General features: G+C 42.0%; 1 protein-coding gene across 1 annotated transcript; it reads left to right on the top strand.

Annotated features, from left to right (window-relative positions):
• Positions 1-4,014: 4,014 nt before the first annotated feature.
• Positions 4,015-22,563, top strand: LOC100774003 (guanylate-binding protein 6). Its single transcript, XM_027387697.2, has 12 exons — positions 4,015-4,155; positions 5,730-5,789; positions 6,828-7,038; positions 8,037-8,164; positions 11,647-11,756; positions 11,957-12,153; positions 16,204-16,449; positions 17,412-17,692; positions 18,373-18,579; positions 19,679-19,781; positions 20,137-20,330; positions 21,538-22,563. The coding sequence occupies exons 3-12, from the start codon at positions 6,852-6,854 to the stop codon at positions 21,745-21,747; spliced, it is 1,863 nt and encodes a 620-aa protein (XP_027243498.1). The 5' UTR covers positions 4,015-4,155; positions 5,730-5,789; positions 6,828-6,851; the 3' UTR covers positions 21,748-22,563.
• The last annotated feature ends 1,722 nt before the right edge of the window (positions 22,564-24,285 follow it).

Below are 24,285 nucleotides of genomic sequence, written 5' to 3'. Positions count from 1 at the left end.
GAGGCATAAAACAGAATACAGTATCACATTTATAAGTGAAATTCCTTGAGAGCATTGTGAAAGAATACAGGGTCTAATGGCTGGGTAGAAAAACAGCTAGAAGTGGTTCCGTTAGTGGGCCTTCAATGGAGAAGTTACGAATTTTTACTAAATGCATAGCTATGCGGGAAATGCAGAAAGGAGAGTTTGATGTTTTTGCTGTTGAACGCTCAAGTGTTGAAGCTGAAATGAGGTGAGATAACAAGATGGGCTCGCTCCCAGGAGCCAGGCTGAGCAGGATCTTGCAAGTATGATAAGGATTTTATCCTAACCGAAACAGGAAACAAGAATTTTTGTGCAGGAAAATGGTTAAGATTAACCTGTTGTCTGTAGCTCTGACTGCACACAGAATGGATTAGAAATGTCACAAGGCATTTCCTGCCTATGCCATCTGTCCTCTGGATGTCTATTTTGTGAGTCTGAAGTTGTGCCCGCCCGAAGGCTGTCTTGTGTATCTGTTTGTCCCCATGCTTGTCCCTGTGTGCCTGTCTGTCCCTGTGTCTGTTGTATGAGCTCTGTGTGTCCGTGTGGTTCTGTGCATCTATCCTTTACAAAGGCTTCACTCTGTCTTTATTGAACAGCACAGAAAACATGGGGATGGGACGGAACACTTTGCAGAGAACTTGAACAGTTTTACAAGGGATTAAGTCACTGTTCGAATGACCCAGATAGCAAGCATCATTGTTAACCAACCACATCCATGAACGGTTGTTTCAACCTTTGCCGTAGAAGCTCCTTTCCACTTGTATTTGTTGCTTTCAGCAAATGCTTCATATGCATCACTCTGGACTACGGGCATAGAAGAGTGAGGCAAGATTGCAGTCAAACATTAGCTTTGGTTGTACAAGGTGATTACATGGAAAGTCCAAGGATATTTTGGTTGGTTGGTGCATTGTTCTCTTAAAGACAGTATATTGGGTTGTTTCATGTCAACCTGACACTAGCTAGAGTAATCAGAGGAGGGAGCCTCAAATGAGAAATTGTTTCCATAAGATTGGGCTATAGACAAGCCTGTAGGGCATTTAATTAGTGATTGATGGGGGAGGGCCCAGCCCATGGTAGGTAGATCCATCCCTGGGCTGGTGGGCCTGGGTTCTTTAAAAAAGCAGGCAGAGCAAGCCATGGGGACCAAGCCAGTAAGTAGCACCCTCCATGGTCTCTGCATTAGCTTCTGTCTGTAGGTTCCTGACCTGCTTGAGTTCCTGTCCTGACTTCCTCCAGTGATGAACAGTGATATGGAAGTGTAAGCCAAACAAACTCTTCCTTCCCCAAGTTGCTTTGGTCATGGCATTTCATCCCAGTAGATAATAACCCTGGTGAATACAGGCAGATTAAACAGGCTAAGCCCCCAAAAGGATGGCAGTCTTCCGTGACTTCAAGGTTTATTGCTGACTGTGGCTGTGAGGTCCAGCCAAAGTTCCAGCCTCTGAGGGTGTAAGAGAGATTTTCAGAATGTTGCATCAACATAGAAGATGACAGCAGTAAGAATGTTGATGACACGATTGTGTTGAAATAAATTCCTGATGATGCAAACAAACAACAACTATTGCTGGTTAAGGAACACCCAAAAAGGGGAAATACTTGTATATCGATAGTAAATTAACATAATTAATTACAGGAATCAGGATGGGAGTTCCTACGGTTTCTAAATTATGACCCCACAGAGACACCTTGCCACAGAAGCCCGTTTGTAGAAACAGTTTATATATCCATTGAAAGATAAAAGGCCCTTCCACCATTCTACCCAGCCAGTCCTCCCATCTCCTGCTCCAGGGTCTAACATGTCCAGGGCCTCAATTCATGAAATGGTGCCATCCACATTCAGAATTAGTCTTTTCATCTCCTCTAACCCCAACCCTAATTCTAACCCTGTCATGTGACATTCCTGCTTTTAATTTTCCAGGGACTTCCATTATGATTCCCATGGTAACTATTAATTTGCTGTCAGTCTACAAGTATTTCTCTCTCTTTTTTCCTGCCTGTTGGTCAGTACTACTTGATATATATATATATATATATATATATATATATATATATATATATATATCTGCCTGGAATCTTGATGGGGGACTGTCCTTCTGTATGCTCTGACTGTATGTTTCTCTTATTGGTTGATGAATAAAGCTGTTTTGACCAATGGACAGACAGAATTTAGCTAGGCTGGAATTCTGAACAAAGAGGAAGGGAGAAGGAAGACAGAAAGCAGATGTCATGTAGCCATCAGGGATTCAAGATTGCAGGACATCAGTGGTAAGCCAAGGCCATGTGAAGGTACACAGATTAACAGAAATGGGTTAATAATTAAGAGAGAGCTAGCCAGTAAGAAGCCCAAGTCATTGACTAAACAACTGTAACAGATATTAAGTCTCAGAATGGATATTTCATTAAGCATCAGTGGGGACCTGGTAGGTGGACAGAAAACTGGTCCCATAGGACCTAGACTAGACAGACAAAAGCTACCCTCAACAGAGTCTAGATGCTTTGATTTACATTTCCTCAATGACTAACAATGTTGGTGTTTTTCATGTTTATTGCCTATTTGTAGTTTTTGTTTTGAGTACTGTCACATTCAGGTAATTTGACCATTTCTTGATTATTTCAGATGCTTACTATTTTAAGGCCTTTATGTATTCTGGATATTAATTCATAGTAGTTGTATATGTGATAGATGTTTTGTTTTTTTTTTTTTTGCCATTCGGTAGGTAGGTTTTCTCTTCACTCTGACAATTATTGCATTTTCTGTGTTTTAATTTTATGTGATCCCATTCGTCAGTCTTACTAATTGTGTGTGTGTGTGTGTGTGTGTGTGTGTGTGTGTGTGTGTGTGTGTGTGTGCGCGTGTGCTCAAGTGCTGCTGGAGCTCTCACAAACATCTTGCCCATTGCTGTATAGGGAGGTGTTTGCCCATGTCTCCCTTAAGCAATTTCAATGTGTCAGATCTTACACTAATGTTCTTGATTCATTTGGGGTGACTTTTGTGTGGAGTGAGTGGTCGGGATCTGATTACATTCTCCTATGTATGTGGACATCAAGTTTCCCCAGTACCATTTGAGTAAGACACATTTTTTCCCCAGTGTATGTTTTTTGGTACCTGTATTAAAAAAATCAAGTGTTCATAGCTATGTGTGTTTATTTCTATTCTATTGGATTCCCTTGGTGAATGTGAGTACTTTCATGCCAATACCATACTGTTTTGTTGGGATGACTCTACAAGTAATTTGAAATCTGGTGTGACTATTATGTGCTTCCATGTAGATTACATGTCATCTTTCCCCTTTCTGTGGAGAATGTCATTGGAATTTTGGTGGGAATTGCACTTGGTCTATATCTACCTTTCAGTCATGTAGAACCATTTTCATGATTCTAATTCGGTGGATCCATGAACATGGTAGCTCTGCCCATCTTCCAGTGCCTCCTTGTAACACAATAAATAAAACACCTAGAGACAGATATTGGGGTACAAGCTTCGAGCTGAAGTACAGAGAGCAAAGCACTCGTCCACTAGCTCAGGCTGTAAGGGCAGATCCAGGGGCTCTTCACTAAGTCTCAGACTGCTGCCTCTCCTCAGTGTGGCTAGAGAATCCTGAGACTTCAATGTCTTCCTATCCTCCCTGACACTGAGCCTGCCTATCTTCCCCACTGAGCTATCACCACCCTGAGCCTACTTATTATTTTCTAATTGCTTCTTGTAAAAATGATTTTTTGAAGAACAGTTTCTGTTTTGTGTTTACTAAGGAAGCACAGGGAATTTCCAAGGACAGAAGCATGCTTGCAACAGTCCCTGATTGTATAATTTCCCTTAGTTTTTACTGTGCCAAGGTAAAGAGAAGGCCAAAGCTCTCCTCAGTGGGAGGACTGCTGTCCCTCAGCCTGCAGAGTAACTCCCAATTCTTGGCTAAGTAAACAAGGCTTTGGATGACTTTTCTTTCAGTTTCATTTTTTACTGAAGCATGTGATTTTTTTGCAGTGTGTGTGTGTGTGTGTGTGTGTGTGTGTGTGTGTGTGTGTGTGTTGGGTCTGCTTATAAAAACAGGAGCATAGGAGGCTACAGGAAGGAAAGCAGAGGCAGCCTGAGGCAGCTGAGAACTGTACTTGCACTCATCCTTTGGGAACCAGGTATATTTACTTTTTCTTCCTTTCAGAAGCATCTTGGTCTGGAACCTGGACTGGATTTCCAGTTTAAAGTGGGCGCGGAGGGAAGGTCAGGAGAGGCAGGTTATATGTTGTCTGGTCTGCAGGGGTCTGTGGCTGACTTTGGTGTTTGAAGCTTAGTTTCTTTCCTTTGATGAGGGACATTGTAAAGCAGCAGCCCGACACTGCAGGCTCCCTGCTCTGTCAGCTTCAACTCAGGGCATTGACAAGTGCTCTGGGAACAGACCTGGGAGGGAGCCCTCCTGCCTCAGCTGGGACCACAGCCTCACCATCCCTGGCGAGGCTCACAGGCAACTGCAGTCAGAAGAGCATCTTTTCTGAATAGAAATCATATGAGAAAATTTCAGCACAAGAGCTTGGAAATATCCATTTAGAAATAAATTTAGTTTCTAGCTAACTAACTTTTGTTAAGCATAAGTAGATAGGCAGAACCCTCTTTGTCAATATCCAGGGTGTATGTGAGATATAAAAACCATTAGGGCTAAATACATTTTATCATGCTATTGATCTTACTCTTATATATGGGTACAAGATGCAGAAAACCTGTGACTTCACCTGTTACCTAAATTCTCAGAATTCTTTACTTTGTCTTTCTTTGGCATAATGTCCCTGTGCTCATCTGTGTTGCAGTGTGCAGTAGAATTTCATTCTTTTCTCTGGCTGAATAATATTTTATCGTGTGGGCTATCACACTGTGTTAATCTACACATCTGTAGATGGTCTGTTAATAGGAGATTGGGCTATTTCCATATTTTGGGTGTTGTGAATATGGCTGCCATGATCATTGCTTTTCAAAGGTCTGTCCAAACACTCACCTGTGTGTTGTATGTAATCAAAGCAGAGTTCTTGGATCAAATGTTAGTATTCATTTTATAGGACACCAAGACTATGCTCCATGAGGTGGTATGATTCTCCACACTTAGCTGCAGTGCACAAACATCTAAGTTTTTAATCCTGGTTCACATTTATTTGTTTTTGTTTTGTGTGGTAGCTATCCTGCGGGGTGTGAGGTGACATCTTTTGGTTTTGGGTGACACTTCCTCAGTGTTTCCTAAAGCTTCATTATCATGCAGACTGGAATTCAAAAATTATTGAGGAAGAAAACCAAATAGTTTTTTTTTCTGTTTTTTTTTTTTTTTTTTTTTCTTTTTCTCTTTTGGTTTTTCCACACAGGGTTTCTCTGTGTAGCTTTGGAGCCTATCCTGGCACTCACTCTGGAGACCAGGCTGGCCTGGAACTCACAGAGATCTGCCTGCCTCTGCCTTTGTAGTGCTGGGATTAAAGGCGTGTGCCACCAACGCCTGGCTCCCAAGTAGATCTTAAAATAACCTCATTCTTGCTTAAACTGCAAACACAAGGGGAACCAGGCATGTGATTTCAAGTAAATGTGTATGTTGGTGGGAAGCAACGCTCAATGTCAGTAAATTATAAGAAGCCAAATCACACAATGAAATCATGTGAGTGTAGACTTTTATACCAGGTCCCCAGCCCCACAAGACAGAACACCTGTTACTAAAGTTTCTTCATTTGGTTTCCAGGTTTTCTTGTTAAAGCTGACTGACATTTTGTCGTGGGAACGTAGACACCTTATCTTTCAGGTTGGTACTTCCCAGTTTGAACATTGCATCTTTTTCAAATAAATTCTTTAAAATTTTAGCATTTTCTTTTATGGAGTGATTAGCAATATTGAATGTTATCTCATGTACTTATGGCCATGCCTACTCCTTCTTTGGAGAAATGTCTAATCCAGTGTTTTTCCCATGTTAAAACTGAGTTATCTATGATGAATTGTAGAGGTTCTTTGTTTAAAATAATCTTCTTAAATTTGTTTAATCTTTCATCTCGTATATAACTTACAGTACTCTTCAGCCATTCTTGGGTTTCCTTTTTATACTCTTTTTATAAATCATTTAGTGTACAAAAGTTCTTAACTTTACAAAGTTGATTTTATCTATTTATTTACTTATGTTGAGATTTTAGTATCATATTCAAGAAATAATCCCTACTTGAAATCCAAGTTAGGTAAAACAGAGACCAGGTTAGCCTGTTGTAATAATTACTGCTTTGGTTCTTGTGACAGATAGGGGGTGGGGTTAGGCAGTGAAAAGTCGTAAATACATATGGAGTTCATACTATTTATTCACGTGGACATCTCAGTGTCTGTGTAATTCCTGGGTGTCTTACAAAGCTCCTATACAATTTCAGACACTTTAAAATCTGTTCACAGAGGGAACAAGTGCTTAGAACCCACTGGTCTGCCATTTTGCTGGGTCGTTAATGTTTTGGAAACTCACTGATCTCCTTGGCAGTGTGTACTAATCCCTAACAAGCAGGTACTTGCAGATTTTGGGTGGTCACATACCTAAAGACGTTCATTCCAACCAAGTGTTAGCATATTGTCAGACCTTAATGAAGGTAACCATTGTTTGGGTTTTATTACATTGAAATAAAACCTTATAGATGATGCAACCCCTGTCTTATCAAAGCTTCCTTAGAACTTTGGAAGAATGATGAAGAGGAGAATGTCCTCTGTATCTATTCACTGCCAATAAGAAATGTACAAATGTCATCAGTTCTAAACCACCTAGGGCTTGAGTAACACTGAGCCAGAAAATGGCTTTGTATTCTTCTTGCAGTTTCTTCTAGCTTGGCAAGTTGCTATGACCAGACCACAAATGATGGCCCCTATTTGTCTGGTGGAAAACCACAAGGAGCAACTGTCAGTGAACCAGAAAGCCATAGAGATTCTGGACAAAATTTCACAGCCAGTGGTAGTCGTGGCCATTGTGGGATTGTACCGCACAGGGAAGTCGTACCTGATGAACCGTCTGGCAGGACAGAATAAAGGTGAGTGGCATGTTGGGTACTGGGCAAAGGTTTGACTGTCTTTGTTACATTATCTTAATCTTATTTCCTTATTTTATTTTTTCCTCTTTTTGTTTGTCTCTGATTTGGGACCCATACCAATTCGCATAATTTGTAAAAAAAAAAAAAGTGCCTTTTGTTTTGTTTTGTTTTGAGTCAGTCATGTTGGTTGGCCTGGTTGTAGCTAATTAGTTCCACCTGCTCTTAAACTAATGACAATTCTCTTGCCTCTGTCTCCTGCCTACAGGGATTACAGGTGTGTCCAATTGTGACTGGCTCAAAACACTGTCACTGCAGCCACCAGAGAGCTCCAAGTTTTTTGATTGGTGGATTCTTCTTTGTTTCCATTTGGAGCCCTTGTGTGGCTTCATTCTCTTGTTAAATGTCTCCTATAACTTGAAATAGATGACCATGAACTAGGAAGTTTTGGAAAGATGAAGCACCATTTTGAGTGTTGAGTTTTACACACCGACAGTTCTACTGTCCCCATCTCCTTTCCTGTGCATTGTCCTATTGGGTGCTTTTTCGAAGCTGTGTCCAAAGGACGGGGGGGGGGGCGATTTAAGGGTGGGTCTTATCTGGACACTCGGAGTCATTGATCCTGGCACCACACTGAGGTCACATGGCAGCTACATGGAAGACAGGTGACAGAGGCTGAGGAAGGGACTGGGGACCCAGCTCTACTTCCAATATCTCTCCTCTGGTGACTCTATCCTCCAGCTGGGCTTCAACTATTCAATTCAAATCTTTGATATCCCTCAAAATGGTGCTGGCTGCCAAGCATTGACTTTTTAGCCCAGGTGGCCTCCGGGCACAGATGTTTTAGCAGAGGAAGATTTTAGGCACTGACATTTTAACAAAGGAGGTTGCTGGGCCCTCAGTTTTTAGAACACAAGGCCTCTGGGCACTGATGTTTTAGCACACAGGCTATCATGTGCAGGAAACGCACACACCAACCGTGACTCCTCACCTCTTCTCAGGCTTCCCTCTGGGATCCACTGTGCAGTCTGAAACCAAGGGCATTTGGATGTGGTGTGTTCCACATCCCACCAACCCAAAGCACACCCTGGTCCTCCTGGACACCGAGGGACTGGGGGACGTGGAAAAGGTAGGATGAGGCTAAGGCTGACCCTTATGAACCTTTGTGATCCAACTGATTGATCTGTTTATAAAAAGTTCTACAGACTGAACTATACAGTTGAGATAAATAGATCACTATTTAGATTTTACTCTTAGATAAGGTAAGTTTTTTTGTTTGTTTGTTTTTGGTTTTTGGGCTTTTTTTTTTTTTTTTTTTTTTTTTTTTTTTTGGAGACAGGGTTTCTCTGTGTAGTCCTGGATGCCCTAGAACTTGGTCTGTAGATCAGGCTGCTCTCAAACTCATAGAGCTATGCCTGCGAATGTATTATATTAGGGAAAATATGCTTTAATTTCTTGCCATTTGGGTGAATGATTTCATTCAATCCAAGAAAAGTTTATTTAGCAGTTAAATTCCTGGATTCCAGGCAGAGTAGTTAGATATTAGTGAACAAAACACAGGATTTTCCTCTGAGAGCCTCCTAGTTTTATGGAAAATCCAACCCGTGTGTACTCTGATATAGTCCAGTACCCAGAAAGAAGCAGGAGGGAGAGAGGAAGAGCTGTCATGGGGCAGCCTCTGACCTCTGAACTGTAGACAGAGAGCTGGGCTGGGACTTTTGAGCGAGCCTGTGTTGGGTCAGGGGTGTTGAGTCTCTGTCTCTCATGCCTACCCACCACTGGAAGTCTGCCCTGGAGGCCTGTGTCATTCAAAGTGCTGGCATATGAGAGCTGTTGCCCATCAGTTCTCCCATAGCTGGAGGAACTAGTTTTTCCATTTTGAAAGGTGACCCAGGCAGCACAGTGCTACTTCTCTAGGAGCAGTTAGATGGAAGGATGATTTGATGGGAAAGTGGATGACGTCGTCTAGGAGCTTTAGGTGGAAGGATGCTTCTATGAAAAGGTGGACGACATCATCCCATCTCAGTGGATGAAGAATGACTTCTGTCTTGTCACCTGGGAAAATTAGGATACATTTTGGGGATGGAGTTAAGTAGCTAGGTTTACATTTTTAGAGACATATTTTTATTTTGTGTAGTATTGTGTCTGCCTGTGGTATAAGCATGTGAGTACAGGCATCTTTGGTGTTCAGAGGCTTGGGATTCCACAGAGCTGTAGTTACAGAAAGTGGATGCTAGGAACAAAACTTCAGTTCTCTGGAAGAGTGGCAAGTATTCTTACCACTGAGCCATCTGTCCGACCCCTTGGGTTCACATTTTTTTTTTTTGTGTGTGTGTGTGTGATGAAACTTATCAGCTGTCCATAGGGCATTCTAGAAGTTCTTGAGAGAGCTGACTCTGTAGGTAGTGAAGGCACATGTTTGTCCCACAATAACTACTTAGATGAACTAGGTGAACTGAGTGATTAAAAAAAAAACCAAAACCAACTACTGTTGTATGTGAGATGTAGTGTGGTTCATTGAGTGACTGTGTGTGCAGGCATGTGCCACACCTCTTTCCAACTTCTTCTGGGTTCCAGAGATTAAAACAAACTGTTTGGCTGGTGCAATAAGAGCCTCTCCACCCTGCTTCATCTTGCCTGCTGATTCATCCTTTTATTTTTTCCCCTTGGTTTTAGATATCTGAGAGCAGTGTCTAGATTCATAGGTTTTCCATTTTCCTTCAGAGAGGCATCAGAAACATTGCGTTTTTGTAATTGGCTCATGTCATTAAGCCCACCGCTCTAAGATTTATGCATATTGTTTCCAATGGAAGGCTTTCTTTCCTTTTTAAATGCTGTGTTCCTAATCCACATTGTCTTCACCCATCAAGTCACTGAGGAGCACTCACAGTCCTCAACACTTTGACTATTGTGTAGATTAATGGGATTCAGCATGATATTCCACAGACACGTCCATTGTCACCTCCTCTGCTGTGGTGTCTGCTAACAGCAATTTGGAAAAGGTTTTTGAATAAACCATACTGTTCTGATGACTATAGCTTAGTAACTTGTTTTAAATCAGGATGTATGCTGATTTGTTGTTCTTCCTCAAGAGTAATTTGATTAAAGAGGGTATTTTGTGATTTGATGTGAATTTTAGGATTTTTCATTATAAAGAATATTCCAGGAACATGGGTTTCTGTGAGGAAACCTCAGAAATCTATGGGACCTCCTGCAGAAGCCCAGTATTTATCCCTAGCATAGGTGTGGACTTTGGGAGCCCATTCCATAAAGAGGAACACTCCCTGAGCCAAGACAAACAGGGGTGGGCCTAGGTCCTATCCCAAAGGATACGAAAGACTCTGTTGACACCCTATGGAAGACCTCACCATCCATGGGGAGCAGAAAAGATATGTGACAGATAAGGTTTTAGTTGGGCAGCAGGGTAGGGGAGGACGGGTTGGAGAAGGAAACTGGGATTGTCATGTAAAACAATCCTGTTTGTAATTCAAATTTAAAAAGTTGGAAAATAAAAAAAATTAAAAAAAGAATATCATTGGCAATATTTGTAAGTACTTTTAAATCATCTGTGAAGCAACAGTCATATTTTTAAAACTAAAGTTCCATCAGGACTTTGTGTCTACTTGTCTTCTCAGCTGGGACTTTGTCTAGTTTGAGATTGTGCAGGTGTTTGTGGGCTCTGTCACAATCTCTGTGAGGTCTTCTGTGTTGTCACAGTATCTGTGCGTTCACATGTGAATCAGTACATAAAAACATGTGCAATTATTTGTTTTATTGCTCCTGGCCTTTCTGATCCATAGGCTGAAATGGCAAAGCAGTTTTAATTTGCACTTCCCTGTTGGCTAAGAATGTTGAACCTTTTTTTATTTAACATTTTATTTATTATGTGTACAACATTCTGCTTCCATGTATATCTGCACATCAGAAGAGGGCACCAGACCTCATAACGGATGGTTTTGAGCCACTATGTGGTTGCTGGGAATTGAACTCAGAACCTCTGGAAGAGCAGTCGGTGCTCTTAACCTCTGAGCCATCTCTCCAGCCCCGAATGTTGAACCTTTTATTATGTCTTTCTTAGATATTGGTGTTTCACTGTTTGAGAGCTCTGTTTAGTTCTACGCACAAATTTTAAATTGGGCTATTTGTTTTCTTCATGTTCAGTTTGGTTTTGGTTTTAGCTCTATATATTCTGAACACTAACTATGCATCCGATGTATAATAGTTACAGACTTTTTCCTGTTCAAGAAATCTTGTGTTTTATTTTCTCTTAAAGACTATGCGATCTGGGTCCTGTTCAGAAAGTCTGTTTCCAAGCAAATGAGTTCAAGCCCGTTCCCCACCCTCTCTTCTAAATGATTCAGGTTGTCTTATCTTACACTGAGGTCCTTGCTCCACTTCGAGCTGTGTTCTGTGCACAGCAATGTGGGTTCCACTAAGTTTCTCAGGCCGACTTTGGATTCTTTCTCTGTCCAGAAAAATCACTCCTGCTCCCTCTGCCTTGGCCTCCAGAGTTCCTGGAGTAACTGGCCACAGGACCAGCCCTTATGGACTCCTGAGGAGTGCTCTCCTCTGCCCTCTGCCCTCTGCCCTCTGCCCTCTTGTGTCTTCCAGGGTGACCCTAAGAATGACTCATGGATCTTTGCCCTGGCCGTGCTTCTGAGCAGCACCTTCGTCTACAACAGCATGAACACCATCAACCACCAGGCCCTGGAGCACCTGCAGTATCCTTCCAGAACCTGAGCCGCCATGTTCCACTGACTGCTCTGCAATGCATATGGAGGCTCTGACCTGAGCTGTCACTGTGTGGCTTTGGTGGTCAGAGTAGACCCAGGGCAGAATTGACTGTTTATTGTGATTTATTTTTCCTAAGGGAATCACGAGGACCTGTGCATGAATTCACTTTTCCTTAACTGAATGCCAGTTATGTCACAGAACTCACTGATCTGATCAGGGCAAAGTCTTCCGAAAGTCCTGGTGGAATAAAGAATTCCACAGAGTTTGTGAGTTTCTTTCCAGACTTCATCTGGACTGTTCGGGATTTCACGCTGGAGCTGAAGTTATGTGGAGACAGCATCACAGAGGATCAGTACCTGGAGAATGCACTGAAGCTGATCCCAGGTACAGGGAGGGCTGGGGTGGGGGCTGGGAGGGGCTGGGATCTGCTGAGCTGCTCCCATCCTCTGTGGGGTCCTTGTGTATTGCAGTGGGAAGGAGGTCGGCAGAGATGCCGATAGGTCATTGGCTGATAATGTCTGGGAACTGGGGTTTAGTTTCTTTTGAGAAAAGTAGAGCCTAGAACACAGTAAAATTATTTCTAGCCAAGGTCTTTAATGTTTGTATTAGCATCTAGAGTATACAGCATCTAAACTTCTCCAAGTCCAGGCCTCTGTTTTGCCTATTTTTGTGTCTGCCTTCCTTTAAGAAACAGTTGGATACATAATTCTCATTCATAAATTAATCATAGATAGTTCATCTCAAGGTATATTTCCCAGAGTTATCCATTGTTCTTCTCATGGAGGAACATTGGTTTTTAATGCTGGATTGGTAATGTTGTCTGCAAAATGACTATGTTCTAAGTTGTTATGTTCTAAACTGACATGTTCTTTTCAGTCTATGCCATCTCAGTATCCATCACCATTTATCACGATAGTTTGCTTTTATTCATGCTACAGTGTCAGTATCAGTTATAGTAATGATGTGTAAACTATTTGCATAGACATTATTAGCCCTGTTGGAGCTGATGAAGCCTTGTGTGGATTGCCATTTCTGATTTGCTCACTGCCTTCATTTTTCTGTCTTTGCTTTCTCAAAACATTTAAAACATAGTAGGTGGGAAAGCATTCCAGCTTCACATGAGAAACCCTGCTTCCACATGCAGACACATGACCCACATCTCATACACATATACCCAAAGATGAAAGACCCCCCGGAGTCTCAGGCCCCCAGGATCTCTGCCCAGGACCGTGACGACCCCAATCACCAGGCTGAGTCAAAAGCTTGATGCAAACAGCAAGAGGTTTTATTGCAGTTGTTTAACGAGCTAACCCCATGTTAGCTCGGGCCCTTCATCCATCTACCATGGCCGATGGCTGGGAAAGACAGCGAGAAGCCATGGCATAGAGATCTTATAGGGCAGCGTAAAGGGAGTGTCTCCGGGTATGCACAGGCTCAGGATTGGTGTGCCTCCAGGCTTGGAGGGTTTGCCCTGTGTTGTTGGGTTGTTATGGCCCATAGGCCTTCCCAGGGTGGTTGCTGTGCTCTGTGCGTCATTGCTGTGTGCTTGTCCGTAAAGCACACCCAGAGCCATAAAGCATAGCACCACCAGCTAACTTCTGATTGGTTCCTTGCCATGAGGCAGGCATCTTACCTCCTAGTGATCAAGGCAAGGTCAGGCAAGCAAACGTTAGACTGTCATGGCTGCCGAAACGGGGAGCTGGTCCTTTCAGACACAGGACAACATGCATATATACAGCACACACAACTACGTAAGAGAAAGAAACAAAATTTTCAATACAGTACTTTCTTGAAGTGCGGTGAGAGAACGTTAAGGACAAAACAAAGATATCTGGAGTGCTCCCACACTGTAGACCACAGTTTATTCCAGTATCATCTTAAATAACTCTCCAAAAGCGGGGGTACTGGCAGAAGACATCTATTATCATTTATATGGAGCTGATATCAAATATTTCCTTTAATCGTAAACACTCTTAAGCTGCACATACTCAAGGTTTCAGACACACCACGTCAGCACATCTCACTAGACTTTAGGGTGGGTATAGGCTTGCCCAGGCCTATAGGTCTTTTGTTATACAAACTTGGAGCCATTCCCCACCAAGACCAGGCACCCTGAGGTAATCAGCAGGCATCTAAAAGACAATAGGAGTTCTGAGCTCCTAGAATTTTGTGGCTGAGCAGAGGCATATTTCTGAAATATTACATTTGGGCACCGGCACTGAAGTACTGTCTTACTGTCACACATCAGATCTATAGACTTACCTATCCTACATGTGATCATCGCCCTGCCTTCCCTCCCCAGCTGTGAAGAACACTTTTATTTTCTAGGAGTGTGTATTTGTCATTTACAAAAAATGAATTCTGTTGGTCTCAGAGTAGTTTTCCTTTGGTGACTGTTATCCTTTTGTAAAAGTTTATATATATATATATATATATATATATATATATATATATATATATATATGTGGGCAGGGATCTATCTTTTCAAGGGGCCCTTTACACCTGTATGCAGATTTAGTTCCCATGGAACCATGGGCTGACTAGAGTACTGCCTGAGTGGATTCTGCCAGGTAACAGGAGCAGGCCAGCATAATGCCTGAACCTTTCATTCCCACCTTTACTTATTATTTAAAAAGACGGGTGTTAGACGTGGCAGGTTAGGGAATAAGGACATAGACTTCTTATTACCTGGGGGGGGGCATTGACCATCTTTGGGGGACCTGAGAGATCTGGGGTGCTGCCACGTCCTGGGCTTCCTGGGATAACTGGTTGCTCCATCACAGTCCAGGCTGTATGGAACTTTGGTGCCTCTTAGACCTGGCAAGATATTGGCAGAGCAGAGGACAAGGTGAAGTTTAGAAAAAAAAATTTCTTAGGTCCTGATGCTTGAGGGGACAGTTGTAAGATGAGACGGGGGTTCCCCAGGGGTCCCAAGATGAGGGAAGGGAATCCAGAACCAGGGAAAGGTTGAATAATATCTGGAGTGAATCTGACCTATTTGGATGGGTCCAATTCAGCTCCCTGGAACTTACAAGAATCCTTTGAGTTTGTGAAAACATAAATATTAGACACATTAGCAGCATATTTATGTTAGAATCAACTTGGCTAAAAGCATTAACATTTTAAAATTGACAGATATATTTAGGACAATGAAAAGCATCTTGACCTTGTAGTTATGAACGCACAGTGGCATTGTAGAACTTTACTGACTATGAACAGTATCATGAGAATGAGAGAAATCTAGAACATATTTTATTCTTTTTAATGTCTCAACTTACTTTATTTGTTATCACTTAAGCCTTTTTATCCTCAGACCTTCATAACTTTAATTCATACATCTTATAATACTATCTTAGACCTTTCCATCCTCAGACCTTTGTAACTTACATTCCCAGACCTTCATACACCTTACACTTTCCTATCTTTACATAGATAAACCCTAAAATACATGATCCTGAAATCTGTTTTGCTTTGAACTGGCAAGACTACCAGTCATCAAAAGCATCAGAGTTCTTGAGAAGGATTTTACCTTAGTTAATGACTGAAGAATAACAGAGACTTGCCAGCAGGCTGCATGGACAGTCATCCCCAAGGTCCTCCATGTTTGTGGGCTGCAGGACACCTGCCTTCTTGCTGATAGCATGTGACCTGTGGATTAGGGTCTGTAGGAAGGTTTACCTACCATTGACCCAAGCAACGTGGGGAAAGTCGATTCCATTGTCCTCTTGTCCATGGTTCAAAGAGTCCTTTGCAGCAGTTGAGGTGAAGGGCAGGGTTGCTCAGTGACTAGCATTGCCACTGACTCAAGATGAAGTTTCTTCAGTGCCCACCAGTCTTCTTGGAGGAAATGGGGTGGGGCCAACAGCTGGCCTGTCTCTCTGTTATAAAAGCTTTTTAATAGAACATTTTTAAATGCCATGTTCTCTAGATCTCTCAGCGTTTGAGGGCTGTCTGTTTATCAAAGTAGAGGAAAGTCCCCTTTTGTAATAAAAAGCTTTACCTCTGTAAATAGCTTACAGGATGGACTGAGTGGTATAAATATTTTGTTAATTTGAAATAGACCTTTATAATTTTAAATGTTCATCATCATTTAAAGATACATCAGTTAAATTTAAGTTATATAGAGTTAGCTTATATTTTAAATATAAAGTTAAATTAGACCTTTATGACTTTAAATGTTTACCATCATTTAAAGATACATAGCAATTCAGAAATGAGACTTAGCACAGTTAAATTTAAATTGCATATAGAGTTAGCTAAGTATAAAGTTAAATTTAAATTACATGTACAGAGATAAGCAGATATATTGAACAGGACTGGATAAGAGTAAAAAGAGACCTGTGAGTGCAGAACATTCTACATAAACAAGAGCCTTCATCATTTGCTCTCTGCTCTAAGACTGTTCCCCCTTGCTCTGTGTTTCCCTAACACCAGGCAACAATCCTAGAATCCAAGCATCCAATTTGCCCAGGGAGTGCATCAGACATTTCTTTCCTAAACGGAAGTGCTTTGTGTTTGACCGGCCAACAAATGACAAAGAACTCTTACAAAAAATTGAGACTGTCTCAGAAGACCAACTGGATCCTAAGTTCCAGGAACAAACAAGTGCTTTTGTTTCTTACATCTTCAATGATGCAAAAATCAAGACTGTCAGAGAAGGAATTAAGGTCACTGGGAATCGTGAGTGTTTCATTTTGTTTTGAACACAACTCTGTATAGAGTAGTTCATGTTGAATTTATTAGTATGTGTATATTTTTAAAATTATTTAGACAATGATAATACACTTGTATCTCTTACACTTGTATCTCTACTCTGAAAAAACCTATGTCTTATTTGTAATTGTAGATTACAAGTCCTTCTTGAAAGACTTCATCACTAGTATCTATGTCTGTAACATACCTATATAAAATTTTCAATTAATAATAAAGTCACTGGTGAAAAGGGACTTAATTACCTATAAAATCAGTTTTAAACAACTAAAGATGATATATTCTATTTTCTTTTTCTTTTCTTTCTTTCTTTTTTTTCTTTTTCTTTTTTTTTTTTTTTTTGGTTTTTCGAGACAGGGTTTCTCTGTGTAGCTTTGGAGCCTATCCTGGCACTCACTCTGGAGACCAGGCTGGCCTCGAACTCACAGAGATTGGTCTGCCTCTGCCTCTGCCTCCCAAGTGCTGGGATTAAAGGCATGCGACACCAATGCCTGGCTATATTCTATTTTCATAGGGTATATCTTCTATAGTTGCATGACAAAGTGAAATGTAACTCGGAAATTGAAATAGTTCGACTATAAATACTAGTGTTTAAACCTGTGCAAAATGTGATATGTTTTTCCTTGTTAGTTCATACAATCCATTTTCCTTGAAAGTTTTAAATGCAAAATTATATTTTTCATACAGTGGAATTTATTAGGTGGTGGAGATGGATATTGACTTGTAGCACTATGAATTAGAAAACTACAAACACACAGGGACGGTATGAAAGAGACTGATGGCTTGCTGAAGGAGGTGTGTCTGTGTATGTGGCTATGTGTTTATGAGTGTGCAAATGTAGCTATGAGAGATTTAGAAATGTAGTCTTAACATCTTGGATCCCATTGACTAACAACTTCTTATCTATCCTCTAAAACTCCTGGTTCATAAAGGACTGGGGACTCTGGTGACAACCTACGTGGATGCCATCAACAGTGGAGCAGTGCCTTGTCTGGATGATGCTGTGACAACTCTGGCCCAGCGAGAGAACTCAGCAGCCGTGCAGAAGGCAGCTGACCATTACAGTGAGCAGATGGCCCAGCGACTGAGGCTCCCCACAGACACTCTCGAGGAGCTGCTGGGTGAGCACACAGCCTGTGAGAAGGAAGCCATTGCTGTCTTCATGGAGCACTCCTTCAAGGATGAAAACCAGCAATTCCAGAAGAAGCTGCTGGTAATGTCTGTGTCATTAACTGTCATGATTCTACCCCTTCAAGACTGTAGTACAGCTGAGCCTTCATCCACCACGGGTGCTCGTCTCATTTGGTGATAAGCATTCTCTGTGTTCATAGTTAATACAGTTGTGAAAGACTGAATGTCCCCTCCTAAACTTCACCTGATTTTTTTTTTTATTCAGAAATCTGTAATGGCTGGAATAATGAGTATATAGTGTCCTAAATCCTTCACCCAGTTGATGTTTGTGGATTGTTCTTCTGCCCAGAACACCTATAGCTCATCCCTGAACTTGCTGTATTCTTCTGTTTCTGTGAAACAGTTTCTCACTAGAGTCTCACTGCAGGCCACTGTTTATCATCTATTACTCATTGTTATATCACAGTGTCATTGAAGGTAGAATTACAGGATGTGACACCCACAAGGAACCAGAGATGTAAGATGCAGATCCATCTTTTTACAGAAGGTTAGGAGGCTTAGGAACTTGAAGGACATTTACTGTGGTCCTGCATAGATTTTTTGGAATCCTAGTTCAGGTTTTAGCATTTCACATTCCTTTGAGGTCGTATTACACTAGAATGCTTTCTCATGGGAAATAGGTTGGCTCTTGTACAGTTTCTTGGAATTTTATGTCTTCTATTCCTTCAAAGTGTCAGATCTCTCCACGCATTTCCCTTGTAGGAATTGATAGATGAGAAGAAAAGCATTTTCATGCTGAAGAATGAAGAAGCATCAGATAAATTCTGCCAGGAAGAACTGAATCGGCTTTCGAAGGCTTTTATGGAAAATATTTCAACATTTTCTGTTCCTGGAGGACACAGGCTCTACATGGAAATGAGGGAGAAGATTGAACACGGCTACTGGCAGGTGCCCAGGAAAGGGGTGAAGGTGAGGAGCAGGGAGCATGGGACAGGGGTGAGGAGTAGAGAGCATGAACATGGGTGAAGAGTAAGGAGCATAGGAAAGGGGTGAGGAGTAGGGGGCAAAGGAAAAGTGTGAAGTTGTGTAGGAAGCATGGAAAAGGGGTGAAGGTGAGGAGCAGGGAGCACAGGACAGGGGTGAGGAGTAGAGAGCACAGGACAGGGGTGAGGAGTAGAGAGCACAGGACAGGGGTGAGGAGTAGAGAGCACAGGACAGGGGTGAGGAGTAGGGAGCATGGGAAAAGGCACAAGGCACATGGGTGCTAAAAGCAGGGGAAAGGTGGTGCCATAAAACATGAGCACAGCACTGCCTAAGAGGAATAAGCACACATGAGCGTAGCAGGGCATCTTTAGCTTCATGTCAGTGTTTTCAACAGATATCAGAACTTTGCAAAGCAAGGCAAGTGCTTTACCCCCAAGTCTCATGACCAGAACTGTGCTTGGCTAAAAACGGCTGCTAGTTACTATGAATTCTTAGAAATATTCATGTAAATATTCTGATTAATCACTTTGTGAGTCTATCAGGTTGGTCTACCTATGGGGTTCTAATAAAGGTAAGAACACACCTAACGTATTACTGCATTGTTGCCAATGACACCATTGTGAGTTCTTTCCTTAGACCTTTCTTTAGTTATCTTAAATGCTCTGGGTGATGCATTAACTATTGTGGACAGTTTACACATCTTTTCCACAAGGCCCAGGCAGGGGAAGTGACAGGTGAAGTGACTCATCCATGAATACATCCAGCAAGAGCAGAGAGAAGTGAATCCCACACAGTTATGCAGCACTTTACATCGGGATACGATATTTGAGAGCATCATAGGTTGCAGTGAGCTCAGCTGCACAAGACATGGACAGGATGGATCTGGGAGAGTTGGAGGCAGGTGTCACTAGCGAGGATGAATGGAGGAGCCATGGACCAGGAAGCATGTGGTCCCACTGAAGAGCATGGGCAGTCTGCAGGCTTCACCATAGCATTTTAACAGTGAGGCACAGTGAAGACTGGGTAGACTCACATAGGTACTCTCCCAGGATTCATCAGGGTTCTTTGCTCCTTGGTCCTGCAGGCAAGGGAAGTCTTCCAGAACTTTCTGCAGTCACAGGCCACCATCGAGAGTTCCATCCTGCAGGCAGATACAGCTCTCACCGCTGGGGAGAAGGCCATTGCAGGTACAGGAGGATGTCTCTTGGCTTTCAGGAGGGGTCAGATTCCGGCAATGGCTTCCTGATAGAAGCCACAGGAAACTCATCCCCAGATTAGCTAGCAGCCCTCTATCCTTCTGTGGATGCTCACCCTGAGAGCAACAGGAAGTCTACCTGTGTTTTAGCCAAATGGCAATGTCTCCCCATCACCTCCAGAAACTCTCTCCTCAGTGTGGACCAGTGGGGAGTCTGGTTTCCTTTCAGATCTGAATTGCTCTCTGGGTTCTGGAATGCAGACATTTTACTTGACCCATCACCTTCTTCCCCTCTTCCACCCTGAATCCCCCATCACTTCTTCCCTCCCCGAATCTTCCTGGGACAGAGGAGCGGGCCCAGAAGGAGGCGGCTGAGAAGGAGCAGGAGCTGCTAAGACAGAAGCAGAAGGAGCAGCAGCAACTGATGGAGGCTCAAGAGAGAAGTCACAAGGAAAACCTAGAGCAACTGAGAACGAAGCTGGTGCAGGAGAGAGAGCAGCTCATCAAAGACCAGGAAAAGATGCTGGAGAAGCAGCTGCAGGTGGGAATCCTCATCCCCCTGGTAGTCCTCAGACCCTGGGGAGCAGGAGAAAGTTTGTAGCCAGGTCATGAGAGGAAGTACCACCAAAATGTAATGTTGCTATGGAGGTGGCCCCTAGGATTTCAGTTGCTCCTTTGGAGTTTTAGTGACTGTAGTCATTTGATTTACTGTCTCGATATTTAAAAATTATCTCCCGGGGACTCACTAAACAAACTCCCCAACCAGGAAGTTTCATAAAGGCCAGCAATGGGTCTGTGTTCTCAAGGTCCATTTATCAGGCACCTGAATACTCACGCCACTCCCTCCCAATCTGAAGATGGTTTATGCTGACATAAAACTGAAAGAAATGAAAAGCACATGGAATTTGCAGCTTCTGCAGGGTCTGTAGCTGTCTCCAGAGTACACAGCCTGTTAGAGAAAGCACATGGCGTTGCTGTTAGTATTCAGGCATTTGTACTGGCCTCGATTTGGGGTTTTGACAGGATACGCCCTCAGCTGCAGCCACTAAGAGCTGCATATTCACTATGTTCCCTTTTAAAAGATCCCTGCCTACCTCCCATTCTTCTCTCTTTCTCTCTCTCCCTTTCTCTGTTCCCCTCTTTTTCTCCTCCATTTCTATCTCTCTCTCCCCTCTTTCCTCTCTCCCCCTCTCTCCTTCTCTCTCCTGCTGCTCCTGTCTCTGGAGGCTGGTCTCCCCTCTTCCCTTTCACCTTTTATGATCTCTTTCCCTAATTAAAAAAAGAAAAACACAACCCTTTGCTTGAACCCTGTTGCATGACATCTTTTTCTCACAGCCTGATTTTCTTAAATTACAACAATTGGAGTGATTCTGTCATTGCCCATCTGCAAGCAAAATGGTAACAGATGTCTAAAACAACATTGCCACCATCTGTATGATATGATTGCCCCACTCTCTCAGTGGTCTGAGGTCTGCACAATTGGGCCAGTGGCATTTCAGTGGGCATGAGTGTGGGAATATCTGCACCCCCTGCTAGCACTACAGCCAAAACAGACACTATGGGTCAACATCGGTGAAGTTTCAGCTATCCTTGCCCACAATGTGTAGGCCTAACTCACAGGGTCTTCTTCATGGTAAGGAATATCTTTTAGAGGTCACTAAGGACCCCTTCTTAAAGGTTTGAAACTATAACTCTTACAATGCTAGGATTTTAAAATATTTACTGCTCTCTCATGGTCACTGTTTTAGGATCAAAAAGCTTTGCTTGAAGAAGGATTTAGGAAGAAATCTGAGGAAATGAATGGAGAAATACAGCGTTTGAAGCATAACATCGATGATATGAAAAGAAACAGTGGTTCTATTTTAGACAATATTATAAAAGGATTTGCTACAGTAATTTGTGCTCCTGCTTTAATAGCTGTAGAGGCTGTAAAAAAAATATTTTCAATATTTAAATAGGATTCACTCTTCGTTTGATAAAATGAGACATTGTGAATATATACTTTGTCTTATTTTGAAGCTTTATGTTTTCATTTTCCTTCAGCAAATTTAAACATAAAAAGTGCTTATGAGAGAGAACATCTATGCCTTGCCCACATTAGATAGATCCTATATATATGTTTGCACAGACAATGTTTGTTTTTAGGGAACAATTTTTTGGAACCATTCCTATGGAAGCAATGTGATTAGTCATTGCGTGTTCCGACAGTTACTGTTGGTCAACTGGACTAGATACAGAATCATTCAGGAACAAGCTCTCCTGCCTCCTGTGAGCACCGTCTGTTCTAGGTTAGCTTGTGGGGGTCACCTCAGGTTACTATGGTAGGAAACCCACCCCAAGTGCTGACAGCACTATTTCTGTGGACTTCGGACACAGTTACACAGTGGAAGCAAGCTGGGCATTAACGTCCACCACTTGTGACTTCCTGACTGTGGATGCCATGGATCACCAGCCTCAGCTTCTCTCCTATGCCTTCTTCACCACGCTAAATGTATCTATCATGTGGGATCATGAACCAGAACAAACCCTTTCTTTCCTAAGTTGCCTTTGTTGGGGTATTTTGTCATAGCAAGAAGCAGAAACGTCATTGATATCAGTGTAATGTTGATAAATTTGGAAATTACTTAAACATCATTGAATATGATTGGTTACATATTTTAATGTATCTGGATCCTGGAGTGCTATATAGTCAAGTAACAAATGTCTGTCAAGTTGTCTGTATACTAATGTAAATTGAGCTTAAAGATTTCTTATAAAATGAAGTCAAAACACCACATAGTAGTGTGATTATTATTAAAAACACTACTATTCCATGCAAATGCCAAAGAACACAGATGAAGTACTTTCTGGAAGGTTAATGAAAATCCTGATACTTTGGCTTCCTCTAGGGAGAACAAATTGGAATGAAAAGTTTAAGAGTCACACGCCTTTCATTATGTACTCAGCCTTATAGGTTTCATGAAGAATGCTGGAACAATAATATATTTACATTTTAGGAGAGTGATAAGTTAAAATTCACTATTACATGATGATATTTCTATTTCTAGAAATGGGTGAAGCTTTTAGAAGACAACTAAGATGAGCAGTTGAGTGCCAGGAACCATAATGATGGCATCTAAGTGCTGTTTTATCTTAGTGGCTTTAAAATTAATTTAAATAATACATCTTATGTAACCCAATATATCAAAATATTATATCCACAGGCAGTAAACATAATTTGTGGATGCCATTTTAATGTTAAATTTATTTATTTGCAAAGCTAGAGGGAAAGTGTATTCACAGAAAAATGCTAGTGCAGAGAATAACAGGGAAACACATAGGGAAAGTGAGAGGCAGGCAGCTCAGACATGGCCCAGTGGTCAGGCATGCACACTGCTCTCAGAGAAGCTCAGCACACAATGTCCACACAGTGTGACTCATAGATCCCTCTAATCCCAGCTCCAGTGTGTCTGACTTCCTTTCCTGACCACCAAGGGCACCAGTACTCCCATCACATATCCTGGACTCCCACAGACACATACTTAACATGATTTTAAAGGACTATCATGTCAAGATTGACAATGTGCCACAGGAGTGAAGATACTCAAGGACTCTTCTTATTGCATAGATAATACAATGTATTTAGATTATGTCTACTCCTCCTCCAACTATTATAAGCCCCTCCCAACCTCATCTTCTTCCTCCTCCTCCTCTTCTCCATTTTTAATGCAGTTGGTGTTGGTCTCAAGACCATAGATATAGAGTACCACATATTGAAGCATGGAGAACTTATGATGAGCCATAGTCCAGAATTCACATAAAGTTGGGTGCAGTCTTGGGCACCTGTAACATCATGCTCCATGGAGAGAAGGGAGAATCCCAGGACACTTGCAGGCTTCTAGCCTGGCATACACCTCAGTGGACAACGAGAGACTGTCTGCTACAGGGTAGAAGGTGCACACTAATGGTCAATGCTGTCCTCTTCTGGCCTTGTGTCACAGTGTGTCAACCCATTCACATCTGCCCGTGTGAGCATGCACACATACAATTATATATATACACATACAATGACAAGTACATACATACAAATAAATACATACATGCACACAGAATGTTAATAATGGAGAGTGTCTATGCTTTCTGAAAAAGTTGTTCAATATACTTGTCTCTTTAGTTCATGCACATACCTGATATTTGATACTCTTTCTATCACACAAGATGTTTTACAAAATGGAAAGCCACTCTGCACTGTTTCTCAATAGCTGATGTTATGAAAGCTTAACACAGCCTCCCCAGTCAATGTCTTCGGGTCACTGGTGTGCACTCCAGGAAAGTCATTGGGATTTCTTTCTATCACTGGGATTATTACAGGGTCATTATTGGAAGACATCTCGAGAGGTCCTTCCTGTAGAAGGAACAGCAATAATAAGTTGTTGGACACACAAACACCATTAAGACACAGCACAGCACACTTACAGATTGTATTAAACTGTGGTGTCACAGACAGATTCCTTCCA

This window comes from Cricetulus griseus (assembly GCF_003668045.3).
Source record: "Cricetulus griseus strain 17A/GY chromosome 1 unlocalized genomic scaffold, alternate assembly CriGri-PICRH-1.0 chr1_1, whole genome shotgun sequence".
NCBI lineage: Eukaryota > Metazoa > Chordata > Mammalia > Rodentia > Cricetidae > Cricetulus > Cricetulus griseus.
This window is presented reverse-complemented; position numbering and strand designations above follow the sequence as displayed.